The 14,555-nt window shown below is 40.7% G+C and overlaps 1 protein-coding gene across 2 annotated transcripts in view; it reads right to left on the bottom strand.

Moving 5' to 3' along the window:
- TMEM255A (transmembrane protein 255A) overlaps positions 1 to 14,555 on the bottom strand; it is a 211,901-nt gene that overhangs the window by 53,023 nt on the left and 144,323 nt on the right. For both annotated transcript variants that reach the window (XM_053699292.1, XM_053699291.1), the window contains exon 3: positions 4,770 to 4,832. In XM_053699292.1, coding sequence (XP_053555267.1) covers positions 4,770 to 4,832 — 63 coding nt within the window. The remainder of the gene's footprint in view (positions 1 to 4,769; positions 4,833 to 14,555) is intronic.

The raw sequence follows: 14,555 nt of genomic DNA, 5'->3' as shown, positions 1-14,555 counted from the left end.
TGAGGATACGACCATTGTAATACGCCCGGCAGATAAGGGCGGGGTGGTGGTTGTGGTGGATCTACAACAGTACAGATCAGAACTCTTGGGCCAAATAACAGATAAAAAGACCTACAGGATTTTACAAACAGATCCAACGAATCAATTGAAAAGATACATTGATGAAAAACTTGACAGGTGGTGTGAGATGGGGAGTATCACCATACAAGAGCAGAAATTCTTGAAAGGGATTATCCGATAACACCTATCATCTACACACTACCGAAAATCCATAAGGATCCCAACAATCCCCCAGGGAGACCCATCGTCTCGGCAAGGGGATCACTCCTACAACCACTTGCTGAATTCCTGGATTTTCATCTACAACCAATGGTCAAGAGAATGAAATCTTACACTCAAGATTCTAATGCTTTCATTCGATCCATCACCCAACTAAATGATATACAGCCAACTGACCTTCTAGTGACGATGGATGTATGTAGCCTATACACGGTAATTCCCCATAAATTGGGGATTGCAGCTGTAGTTAACCATCTGCGAAAGAGTCCATATGTGGGGCCTCCAGAGGAGGTCATGGTGGATCTCCTAACGATATGCTTGGAAAACAATTTCTTACGTTTTGAGAATAATTTTTATCTACAGATAGAAGGGACCGCGATGGGGTCAAACATGGCCCCATCGTTGGCCAATTTATTTATGGCTGATTATGAATCTATCCAGATGAAGGTGTATGAAATGGATGCCATTTCTTTTTATTGTCGTTACATAGATGACGTCTTCCTGATATGGAGAAATGGGGAACAAGCTCTGGACAATTGGATCCATACCCTAAATGGGATGGATAGTACTATTAAATTTCAACATACGTTCAACAATGCTACAGTTGATTTTCTTGATGTTAGAGTATTCAAAACCTCTAATGGACTGGGTACCACACTGTTCAGGAAGAAAACGGATCGCAACACACTGCTACACGCCAGAAGTTGCCACCAGCCAGCACTCATACGTAATATTCCGAAAGCACAATACCAAAGGGTAATAAGAAATAACACCGACGATGATCTGATGCAGACACAAATGTCAGAAATTACACAAAGATTTCTCCAACGAGGTTATAATAAAAAGAACCTAGAGAATCAATTGGAACTGGCTCTCTCATCTCAAAATAAACAACAAATTCAAAACACCATATCCAATCCCCAACTCACATTTGTGACAACGTATAATCCAGACCAATATCAGATTGCTCAAGCAGTTAAGGAAGAATGGAAAATACTTCAGAGCGATCCTACATTGCCATTTGCTGAATGGTCGGCACCAAGATTGGCATATCGTAGAGGCAAGAGTTTGAGAGATATGCTAATGAAGACTGATATCTCTTCAAAAAATGACAAACGAACTTGGTTGAAGAAAAAAGTGGGATGCTATAAATGCATTAGTTGTGTAACCTGCAACAGCATAGACACTGGCACGACATTTCAACACCCTGATCGTCGCAAAAGATATCAGATTAAGAATTTTCTGACGTGCACAACTCAGTTTATCATATATCTTCTTAATTGCCCCTGCGGGAAATTCTATACCGGCAAGACTACTGACGATGCCAGAGTGAGAATGGCGAATCACCGGTCGAGCATTAGATCGGCAATACACTCTAGGAAGGCGGAACATCCGGTGGCACGCCACTTCCTAGAAGCAGGACACACAGTGAGCGATCTGCGGTTTAGAATCATTGACCACGTGCCAGTTTTAAGAAGAGGAGGAAACAGAGCCAAGATCTTGTTACAAAAAGAAGCACGTTGGATCCATGAACTATGTACATTGGCCCCGAGAGGCCTTAACATCCAAACGGGATGGCAGAACTTCCTATAAGGACCATGTCCTATGAGAGTCCATAGATCTATTGATCCTGTATCTATCACTCAGCATTACATGGTGATGGAGAAATGAGAGTTCAATTTTCATTCTTGAGTTATCCTTATTTAGTCTAATTTGGTTTAATCTTTTGTGGTTGCCTTGTCATACCCCGATTAGGGTTTCATGTTCTCTATGATTCAGGAATTAAGTCTTTTTAAAGTATATTGTTTTCCATTTTTCCATTATCATTAGTTTTTATCAATTTACATTTCAACATGTGTAAATATGAGGTGTGTTTTGTTTTTAATCTGTTTTTATGATAGTTATATGTCACTTATCACACACACTATGATTTTTTAGTGCGTCTGATATGCCCCCTATACATGAGTTACGGTCCTGACAATACATTGCTGTGGGACGGTAAAGCGTCTTTTTCAATATGGGATTTGGTGATCACATGTGGCTGAAGGCCCTTGGTGTGGTGTTGGCTGCAAACAGATAGGTGAAGATGGTTTTGGGCATCTTTTAGATTTGGTGGTTGCGTATTTAGGATATATGTAGCTACCATAGGGGAACTATATGACTTATAAACTAGCATTATGGATACTGTGGGTGCATGTCCCAATTACGAGCCACCTATTTGGGTAGGCTCATTTCTGATTATTCGCTATGGGGTCACATTTTTATTTCATATATTATCACAACTTTATTTTTGTAATTTTTTGTAGATTGTGTCTGTCCTTCGGATTGGAGGGATTACATATGTTGTGTCTAACTGATGGGGTTTGCTGTTCCTTTTATAGTTATTGGTTAACATTTTTGGAAAATGCGCCTATAAAATATAATGGCCCGTTTCTGTTTATGTAAATTAGGTTTTTGAAAGGGATGGTCTATTCATGTATTTATTTTTATTTTTTTATGATAGGTTACCTAACGTGGGCTAGTTAATGTGATTAGGACCATAGGTGTGTGGTCTCATGCTAGGGTATAACAGATGCACCTATTTATATTATAGAACGATTGTTCCTATTTTCTTATTTCTTCTTATGATTCTTATAACGCTATAGTGGTGGCCAGGTGGGCGCCTTAAGATCCCCTATGTTTTGCTATATATAGCGCAAAGTGAGGCCACGATCGGGTGTTGATGTTTATACTCAGGTTGCTATGGCAACCTTGTAGTCGGACGATCAGTGGATTGCGGTAAAGTGATGGGGAGATAAGGCGATGCACTTAGCATGTTTCAGTCTGATAGTGTAACTTTGGTTTGGTCTTATTCTTATAAGGTTGACAATGTAGTTGGATCTCGGGCATGACAGTGGTTGACGGTGTTTGGGTAGGCGCGGTGATATTCGGCTGCTATTGTACATAGCTGTTTATATTGGTTACCAGGACAACTGCCCGAGTGGGTATGTGTCACGGCGTTGCAGTAGTGAGTAATTGATTTTAACAGACGCCGTGATACTCAGTCATTAGGACACACAGAGGTGTTTACACGGGTTACCAAGGCAACCGCTCATGTTGCTGCTGTAAGTGACGGCGTGATGTACTTGTCGCCGTCCAGTTAGCCTATTAGAACATTTATTGACTCCATTGTGATTGGCCTGTAATACTGAACAGGGCGTGGTTATCGATGACTAATTTGCCTGGCCTATCAAAAAACGGGGGTATGTCATATCCCACCTATCAGGCTCTTTGTTGTTCTTATTTTCACTAGATGTGCGTTATAGATTTTTTTCCCAGTCTCAGTAGATCGGTCATGTCTTGGGGGCTATCAGGTATATTTATAGTTTGCACACATAGGATCACGTATATGTCTATATACATTTACACATTTAATATATTATTCACTATACTTTAACCCTTATTATAGGGACCTATGCCTGTTTTGCACACGGCTCATTTTTGTTTTGCACACGGCACATTTTCATTGGCAGTTCACCTAGGGGAGTGTTGGATGGGTCTATAAATGTTTGTTTTTTTCACTAGTTGTTTGTCAGAGGAAGGGACGCTGTTGGTCCCGAAACGTCACAATAAATTCTATTTGATTCACAATGCTGTCTACAGTCCAGTGAGTGCTTTCTATCCTTCGTTTTCTACATACCTGGCTACAGCACCCTGGCAAGTTGTAGTGTGTTGGTGAGAGTGCATATACTACAATACATATATATATATATATATACACACACACACATATATATACATAAATACACACAAATATTTCTTTCTTTCTCTCTCTCTCTCTCTCTCTCTCTCTCTATATATATATATATATATATATATATATATATATATATACACACACACACCAACAAATATATATATATATATATATATATACATACACACACACCAACATTTAAAATTAGGGGGAGGTAAAAGGTGAGTTTAAAATCCTCCACTGCGCACAAAATATAGAGAAAATAAATCATTGTGTAGTTCATTAACAAATCTAGACAGGCCAGAAGGCTTGTTTTTCCCACAGAAAACCTCTGAGTTACATTGTTTCCAATGCAGCAAAGGTTTCTGGGTAAGATATGCAAATTAGGTTCACAATGACACACCTTTTTACTTCAAGTCTGCTTTTCAGCAGATTCCCTTTACGCCAAAGTATCGCTGTTCACACAGCTTATAAACTTAGCTAGGGTTAGTGCAGTGATTAATAACCATCCCAGGACAGACTGTTTCGTAGTTATTGCTACTCGTCAGCTGGGAGGTTTGAATCACTGCTGGGTGACGTTGATTCCGGGCAAAATACAACAACATGTGGGAGAAACAAGCCTCCTGGTCCTGGTCTCTCTCTCTCTCTCTCTCTCTCTCTACGCACACTATTTTAACCCATATCAGAATAGTTCAATATATGAACATCATACCATTTATTTACTATCTATTTATATTTAATGCTTTATACTCACCATCTGTCTTTTATTTTCTATTAAATTTGATCCAATTATTCCAAGTATGGATCCAAACCCAAGCTGAAAATAAAAAAATAATAATGTAATTATTTTTTATTATCTCCCCCCCCCCCATGTTTTTAAAACTAAGCAAGTGATATTTCTAAAAAGGAATGCCCCTTGTTAAACCTTTTTTCCTTTTTTTTTTCTTTATTATTATTTTTTTTAAACAAAGTTTTTTTTTATCCAGGAAGTAAAGATTCCTTATAGCTGATAACATGTTTTCACTATAGCATAGTTATTTTTTAAAGAATATACAATATAATATGTTGACTCATCATATAATTATTTTTAATAAAAAGTAATGTAAAACATTTCAGTTTGAAACAATTTTATTTAAAGAGATTTTTAACAAGCTCATACATTAAACATTTTATACTGCATTAAATGTTAATCCATTTTAATTCTTGTTTAAAGGGACAGCCAACTCCAACATTTTTATTGTTTAAAAAGACAGATAATCCCTTTATTACCCATTCACCAGTTTTGCACAGCCAATATGGTTATATTAATATGCCCTCTGTGATTACCTTGTAACTAAGCATCTTCTGAGCATACGCTATTGGCATTTATCATTGCACAAGCATTTCTAGTGAAATGCTTCTGCAATGCCGCCCCCTGCTCACTGGCAGCCAATCAGGATGATTTCAATATGCCACCTATGACCGCTGCTTAATAAAAGAAGCCCTAAGAGCCTGATGATCAAAAACTCACTGGCATGAAGAGAGATCTCTCAAAATCTTTGGGTCCTTTTTGGAGCATTATATTGCAAAGTAGGTGTCTCATCCAGAATTCTGCATTGTGAGATAAACAGCTCTCAAGCTAAAATTGTCTGTTCTCAAATTCCTTGATAGGATCTTGCAGTCAGGGCCGGACTGGGAAATCAGACGGCCTAGCCCCGCCCCCTCTTAGTCAACCCCGCCCCTCCGTATATTTGACAATAGCTACACTTTTATGTAATTTTTTTGTGAGGCTTTGAATATTGTGTTGGAACATCTTAATTTGAGGTTTTCAAACGTCATATTGTAATGTGCCTCCAAGCATATATGTGCAGTCATAATTTATTGCCTTATTCCAAGTGTTAATGTGATTTGTACCCTGAAAAAAAATATCATAAGCACCATACCAATGTATCTAAAATCCTATTGATGCTAAAAAATAGTGTCTTTCTTCAAGGTTTTGACCCCTAAAATAGACACTGTTTCCAAATATCCAGCACCAAGCTTCTAATAAGCTACGCTGCGCAATAGTTTTGTTTTTTTTCTACTATAAAAAAAACCTTGTGTAATAAACAGACAGGCTTATTTCCCCCAGAGACATGACCTGTGTCTATATTGTCCAACAGTGAATGATAATACCTACAGCTTCTCAACACAATCTATATCCCATTTTCAGATAATATACAGTTTGTCTCAGATTTTCAATAAAAGTCAATGAATAAAACAATGAACAATGAAAACAAGCACATCTCTATATTACTGGGGTTATAGAGTTTTTATATGAAAGGCCCCCAAGATTTATATAATTCGCACCCGTTTTTTTGGCTTACCCCCTGACTGGAACCCCAGCCAAGCAGCCACCGTTCACCGCAGATCCGATCCTCTTAACACCGACCTCCAGGTCATGTCACCAACACATGTGCCAGAACTTCCAGGGCACTGATGTTATGAGTATCCCTATGGAATTATGGGAAGTGTAGTCCTAGTTCACGTTTCTTTAGACCTCACCCTCTAAGTGACAACAAGTAACCCCTTGAAAACAACTGTGGGTCCATTTATGCCTATTCACATCCTAATATTGACCCATTTACTTCATATTTCCACCGGACCGGGAAATCAGACCGGCGCTCCCTCCTTACATTGTCAAGTGTGTGTGAGACGAGTGACTACTAAGTCAGAGCGGAGCGTGAGCTCAGCTGAGGAGCATAGGTGCAAGCTGCAGCACGTGGACGGCGGCCCGCATGCATTATAGCATAAAAAATAAATATTCAGTATTCGCCCTCCACGGGCCGCAGCTTGCACCTAAGCAATATCATATGCAAATCCGGCCCTGCTCGCAGTACTGACAAAACTTCTTGTATTTTGTTCCCAGAGAGGAGAGCTTTAGATCATCTGTCCCTAAAACATAAGTTTCTCTTTATGTTTTTGAAACTATTTACTAAACATGTACAGGGACACAAAATTTGTTTCAGACGGATCATTCGTCACAAACAAATGACTTTGTTTAATTGATATTCATTAAAGGGTTACTTGATATGTGTTTGTTAGTGAAAATTGATTTGTCCATTATTTCCTATCGCCTAGATTTGGAGTTTTGTCGGTAAAGACTTGCGTTGCTAACAAGCCTTTTTTTTCCAGCGCACCCTTAAGCCAACGCTGGTATTACAAGTTTTCTGAATGGCTGCGTTAGCCTCAGAAAAGTGAGCGTTGAGCCAAATTTAGCTCCACTTCAACCCTCAATACCAGCGTTGCTTACGGTAGCGGTAAGCTGGAAAAACGTGCTCGTGCACGATTTCCCCTTAGGATACAATGGGGCTGAGCTGGCTGAAAAAAAAACTAACACCTGCAAAAAAGCAGCGTTCAACTCCTAACGCAGCCCCATTGTTTCCTATGGGGAAATAAAAAATATGTCTACACCTAACACCCTAACATGAACCCCGAGTCTAAACACCCCTAACCTTACACTTATTAACCCCTAATCTGCCGCCCCTGCTATCGCCGACACCTACATTATATTATTAACCCTTAATCTGCCGCTCCGGACACCGCCGCCACCTACATTATATCTATGAACCCCTAATCTGCTGTCCCTAACATCGCTGACACCTATATTATATTTATTAACCCCTAATCTGTCCCCCCCAACGTCACCACCACCTACCTAGACTTATTAACCCCTAATCTGCCGACCGGACATCGCCGCCACTATATTAAATGTATTAACCCCTAAACCGCCACACTCCCGCCTCACAAACACTATAATAAGTTTTATTAACCCCTAATCTGCCATCCCTAACATCGCCGACACCTACCTACAATTATTAACCCCTAATCTGCCGCCCCCAACGTCGCTGCTACAATAATAAAGTTATTAACCCCTAAACCTAAGTCTAACCCTAACCCTAACACCCCCCAACTTAAATATAATTTCAATAAATCTAAATACATTTTCTATAATTAAATAAATAATTCCTACTTAAAAATAAATACTTACCTATAAAATAAACCCTAATATAGCTACAATATAACTACTAGTTACATTGTAACTATTTTATGATTTATATTTATTTTACAGGCAACTTTGTATTTATTTTAACTAGGTACAATAGCTATTAAGTAGTTAATAACTATTTAATAGCTACCTAGTTAAAATAATTACAAAATTACCTGTAAAATAAATCCTAACTAAGTTACAAATACACCTAACACTACACTATCAATAAATTAATTAAATAAATTAACTACAATTATCTAAACTAAAATACAATTAAATAAACTAAACTATATTACAAAAACAAACACTAAATTACAAAAAATAAAAAAATATTACAAGAATTTTAATCTAATTACACCTAATCTAAGAGCCCCCTAATAAAATAAAAAAGCACCCCAAAATAATAAAATGCCCTACCCTATACTAAATTACCAAAGTAATCAGCTCTTTTACCAGCCCTTAAAAGGGCTTTTTGCGGGGCATTGCCCCAAAGTAATCAGCTCTTTTACCTGTAAAAAAAAATACAAGACCCCCCAACATTACAACCCACCACCCACACACCCCTACTCTAAAACCCACCTGATCCCCCCTTAAAAAAAACCTAATACTAACCCCCTGAAGATCACCCTACCTTGAGCCGTGTTCACCCAGCCGGGCACCACTGGTCATCCGATCCGTCCAGAAGTATTCATCCGATGGGGCAGAAGAGGACATCCGGACCGGGAGAAGGCTTCATCCAAGTGGCATCTTCTATCTTCATCCATCTGGCGCGGGTCCATCTTCAAGACATCCGACGTGGAGCATCCTCTTCTTTCCATGGCCAACGACTGAATGAAGGTTCCTTTAAATGACGTCATCCAAGATGGCGTCCCTCGAATTCCGATTGGCTGATAGGATTCTATCAGCCAATCGGAATTAACGTAGGAAAAATCCGATTGGTTGATGCTATCAGCATATCTGATTGAAGTTCAATCCGATTGGCTGATTGGATCAGCCAATAGAATGCGAGGTCAATTCTATTGGCTGATCCAATCAGCGAATCGTATTGAACTTCAATCCGATTGGCTGATAGCATCAACCAATCGGATTTTTCCTACCTTAATTCCGATTGGCTGATAGAATCCTATCAGCCAATCAGAATTCGAGGGACGCCATCTTGGATGACATCATTTAAAGGAACCTTCATTTAGTCGTCGGCCGTGGAAAGAAGAGGATGCTCCGCGTCGGATGTATTGAAGATGGACCCGCTCCACACCGGATGGATGAAGATAGAAGATGCCGCTTGGATGTCCTCTTCTGCCCCATCGGATGAAGACTTCTGGACGGATCGGATGACCCATGGTGCCCGGCTGGGTGAACACGGCTCAAGGTAGGGTGATTGTCAGGGGGTAGTGTTAGGTTTTTTAAGGGGGGATCGGGTGGGTTTTAGAGTAGGGGTGTGTGGGTGGTGGGTTGTAATGTTGTGGGGCTCTTGTATTTTTTTTACAGGTAAAAGAGCTGATTACTTTGGGGCAATGCCCCGCAAAAAGCCCTTTGAAGGGCTGGTAAAAGAGCTGATTACTTTTGTAATTTAGTATAAGGTAGGGAATTTTATTATTTTGGGGGGCTTTTTTATTTTATTAGGGGGCTTAGATTAGGTGTAATTAGATTAAAATTCTTGTAATATTTTTTTGTAATATAGTTTATTTTATTTTATTGTATTTTAGTTTAGATAATTGTAGTTAATTTATTTAATTAATTTATTGATAGTGTAGTGTTAGGTGCATTTGTAACTTAGGTTAGGATTTATTTTACAGGTCATTTTGTAATTATTTTAACTAGGTAGCTATTAAATAGTTATTAACTATTTAATAGCTATTGTACCTAGTTAAAATAAATACAAAGTTGCCTGTAAAATAAATATAAATCCTAAAATAGCTACAATGTAATTATTAGTTATATTGTAGCTATATTAGGGTTTATTTTATAGGTAAGTATTTAGTTTTAAATAGGATTAATTTATTTAATTATAGTAATTTTATTTCGTTTTATTTAAATTATATTTAAGTTAGGGGGGTGTTAGGGTTAGACTTAGGTTTAGGGGTTAATAACTTTATTATTGTGGGGGCGGCGGATTAGGGGTTAATAATTGTAGGTAGGTGGCGGCGATGTTAGGGAGGGCAGATTAGGGGTTAATAACATTTATTATAGTGTTTGCGAGGCGGGAGTGCGGCGGTTTAGGGGTTGATAAATTTATAATAGTGGTGGCGATGTCCGGTCGGCAGATTAGGGGTTAATAAGTATAGGTAGGTGGCGGTGACGTTGGGAGGACAGATTAGGGGTTAATAAATATAATATAGGTGTCTGCGATGTTAGAGACAGCAGATTAGGGGTTCATAGGTATAATGTAGGTGGCGGCGGTGTCCGATCGGCAGATTAGGGGTTAAATAATTTTATTATAGGGTTTGCGATGTGGGGGGGGCCTCGGTTTAGGGGTTCATAGGTAGTTTATGGGTGTTAGTGTACTTTGTAGCACTGTAGTTAAGAGCTTTATATTTCGGCGTTAGCCCATAAAACTCTTAACTACTGACTTTTTTATGCGGTCGGAGTCTTGGAGGTAGAGGCTGTACCGCTCACTTCTTCCAAGACTCGTAATACCAGCGTTAGGCAAATCCCATTAAAAAGATAGGATACGCAATTGATGTAAGGGGATTTGCGGTAGCCAAAAGTCGCGGAAGAAAAGTGAGCGGTACACCTGTACCTGCCAAACTCGTAATACCAGCGGGGCGTTAAAAAGCAGCGTTAGGACCCCTTAACGCTGCTTTTTAAGGCTAACGCAGAACTCTAAATCTAGGTGTATGTCTTCAAGGCAGCAGAGGAGCATCTGGATAGCAGCTTACACTTAGGGGCAGATTTAAGAAGCTCTGTATCGGCCCCTATGCATCTGTTTCCGTGCAAGCCTTCAGCCTCGCCGGAAATATATGGAAGAGAAACAGGCGCCACAATGGCCTAGTACCACCAAGACAAACGATATTGGTATAAAGGATATGAAATATACTCACAAAACGTGGTGCACCCATTGGTGCTGATGGGGCGGGATGGAGCTTTTCAGTAGTCCAGCTAACTGTTATCAACCGGCCATAAAGGTTTGGAATTTCTTAAAGGGATTCTCCCATTTATCTGTGTAAAGATGAAAAGCACACAAACATAGCAGAATACCGTATAGACAGGATCAAATAAGTGGAAAATGATTGCACTTACAGGAAAGAAAGCACCTCCAGGCGCAGTACAGGCAATCTGGGACCTCCCAGCCACCCAGCTAACTTAACTCCAAAGCAAGCAATTGGAAACACTCCAAGGATTCACATCAGAAGAAAGGTCTAGCATAAAAAAAACTTAAATTATGCTTACCTGGTAATTTTCTTTTCTTCTGATGGAAAGAGTCCACCGCTGCATTCATTACTTTTGGGAAATAAGAACCTGGCCACCAGGAGGAAGCAAAGACACCTCAGCCAAAGGCTTAAATACTCCTCCCACTTCCCTCATGCCCCAGTCATTCTGCAGAGGAACAAGGAACAGTAGAAGAAATATCAGGGTGAAAATGTGCCAGAAGAATAAATAACGACGCCCCACATAAAAAATAGGGGTGGGGGGGACTTCCGGGCGGCGGCCATCTTACTGGTCGCACTGAGCTTCAGCTCCTTAAGTTCTCTTCACTATCTTTCAATTCTGCAACATATTTTTGGTAATACCCTGCTTAAAACAAACAGTGGAGAAACTTGTCTGAAGGTGACTGGATCTGAGATATAGGGTTTTGGATGGTGTCACGGCTTAAATGCCTTCAGTACCAGACTTTTCATTTGAGGCCTTCCCCTATAACTGAAGCCTCAGTTCTGACCCCATAGAGCTGTGCCCGGAGTGCGCAGTTATTGCTCTGAAGAGCATCCTATCTTTACTAAATAAGTGCAGCTAATTGCGCTAAGTAGCTATAAGTATTACCTGGACCATCTACTGCAGGCAAAAATAATTTACTAAAAATGGAGGACACCTATTTCATTCAGCAATTTCAATCTCTACTACTGGAGCATTCCCAGAAGCTGGATGAAAAAATTGCGGCAATCTTTTACCCGGATCAACAGGAATCTGACAAGGTATGGCCAGCCTCGGCGCGGGAGTTAGACTCCTTAATTCCCCCCATACCAATTGCTGTGACCGGCAAAAGTGAATACCCAACAACAAGGAAGGAAATTCCACTTCTGGAGGCTAATGGGTTAATGATCCAGTATATGGAAACAGTAACGCCTTCTGAGCAGCTTAGTCCTAACTACCCAATTAGCGAAGTGAGAGAAGAGACTGAGACTGGCTTTACAGAGATCCAGCTCCACGCCTCCCTATATCCTGAAGCCGAAGCTATAAAAAGTACTGTGGTGTTGCAGCCGCGGAGAAATACCGTCTTAAATGAGAGGAGGAACCAGACCGATGACAATGCAGACAGAAGATCCAGACTTATCCTTGAGAGAGAGCAGCCACCAATGTCTTACCCTAGCTTGTCAGGGACTCTGATACCCACGGCGATGTATCTCAATCCTGCGGAGAGCATACTTTGGCATCTGGTCCTGATCAGGAATTAATCTGCTCCACGGCCAGTACTGAGGAGACCACATGACTTTTTTACTTTGCCGTATCGAACAACAGTGACCGCCGATGGAAGGGGGTTTCCCATAGCGGTCCGTGGGCTCCAACGGATGGGAGTTGGTTGAGGACATGGACTAACAAAAAAAAAAAAAGAACCAGTATACCATATTCCCGGGGCCATGGTAATTTTATATCCTTCTACCCTGGACTTTGGCGATCTCAGCACTCTGACAATTAGATTGTTATGTTTTACCCTATATTTCTATTACGTTCCTGTATGAATGCCTATCTAAAAAGTTCAGAGACATTAAGGTATTCTACTGAGTATGTTTAATATGATTTCCTTTTCTGTGCTCTGATAAGATAACATTCTCCAGATTTTTTTTTTTTCTACAGGCTGGCTGCGCATTCCTATATGACGTTTTTTTAATTTTTTTTTTAAAGGTTTTTAATTATTTTCAAACTTTTAAAAGTAACAATGAGAGACACGCAGGTCCCAGTCGCATACATCGAAAGTAAACATAAATATGCAATTATGATTTGGACCAGGGGTCCCAACGTAAATAAATAATACAATAATAAGAAAAAACAATAAGAAAAAGCAAAACAAAGTATAGCAAGGTCACCCCAAGTGTATAGACGACAGTTCCCATTGGAATGAATACAAGTGGGGGACCATAAAGTGACCAATACAACACCTCACATGTCCTGGGGTCAGAACATGAACCAGAGGGGGGGGGAGGTGGGGGGGAGGGGGGAGGGAAACACTGGAGAGGGGAGGGATAGAGGGGATAAGAGGTAGGCAGCTGGGGGAGTAACAGGCTTTAGGTCGTGACAGATGGGTGCCAGGAAGAGTCAAACTTGTCTTTCCAGTCGGCCCAAGCAAGTTCAAATAAGCCCAGTTTGTTCAAGTCATAGTATATGGTCTTTTCCATGGTGTATAGGAAGGCCATAGTTTTCACTATCTCGTTCCACGAGGGGGGAGAGTCTTTTTTCCAGGACCTAGCCAAATTAGTTTTAATAGAGGCAAGTAAGTAAATGCTGAAAATGCTTTGGTACTTGGGTAAGTCATGTAGGCCTAAGTGTAACAGTGCAGTAGTCCGGCCAAGTGGAACTCGAATTCTGAAATCTGTGAGGACGCGAAATCCCTGAGACCATAGGAGATTAATTTTAGGGAATTCTCACCAAGTGTGGAGCATAGAGCCCTGTAAACCACAGTTCCTCCAGCAGAGGGGTGAAACTCCTGGGTACATTTTTGAGAGCCAGGAGGGGACCAGGTACCAGTGGGAGACCACCTTGTAGTAGGTCTCAAACATTGTGATACAATGAAGGGTTTTCTTTGTAAGAATAATAGCCCTTTGCCATGCAACAAAGCATCCCAAATCAGCAGATGCGGGGCGAATTCGGGTGGAACAGAGCCGTCCAGTAAATCATAGTGGATCGATAATGGCCTGACAAGTCTGTGACCCGTCTTCCAAATTGACTCCCACGGAGTGGGCTGCCGAGAGGTAGTGGGGAGGAAACCCCAGCTTCTCAGAAAACTTTTGATCCTGGTAGCCTCAAAAAGAAGGATCGGGGGGATATCTGCGGGAGTGCCCAAGAGAGTCGGGTCTATGAACCCATCAGCCTGTGCAGCGGACCAGAAGTCTGAGACCTGTTTGATCCCCAGTCTGGCCCATATGTTCGGATGAGTATCTGCCAGTCCAGTAAGGAGACCAGCCACCGAAGTGATGGGGGAAGGATAAGGGGCAATTAACTGGCGGTGCCGGATCCTGTCCCATACCTGAAGACATTCTGTAATGACCAGGTTATTGATGCCTAGACTCCTGCGACTGTGCGAAGGGGTCCAAATTACATCTTTAAGCAGGATATTGTGTGGCAGGGAGGCCTGTTCAATCTCACACCATTTGTCACAAG

Source organism: Bombina bombina, chromosome 1 (assembly GCF_027579735.1).
Source record: "Bombina bombina isolate aBomBom1 chromosome 1, aBomBom1.pri, whole genome shotgun sequence".
Lineage (NCBI taxonomy): Eukaryota > Metazoa > Chordata > Amphibia > Anura > Bombinatoridae > Bombina > Bombina bombina.
This window is presented reverse-complemented; position numbering and strand designations above follow the sequence as displayed.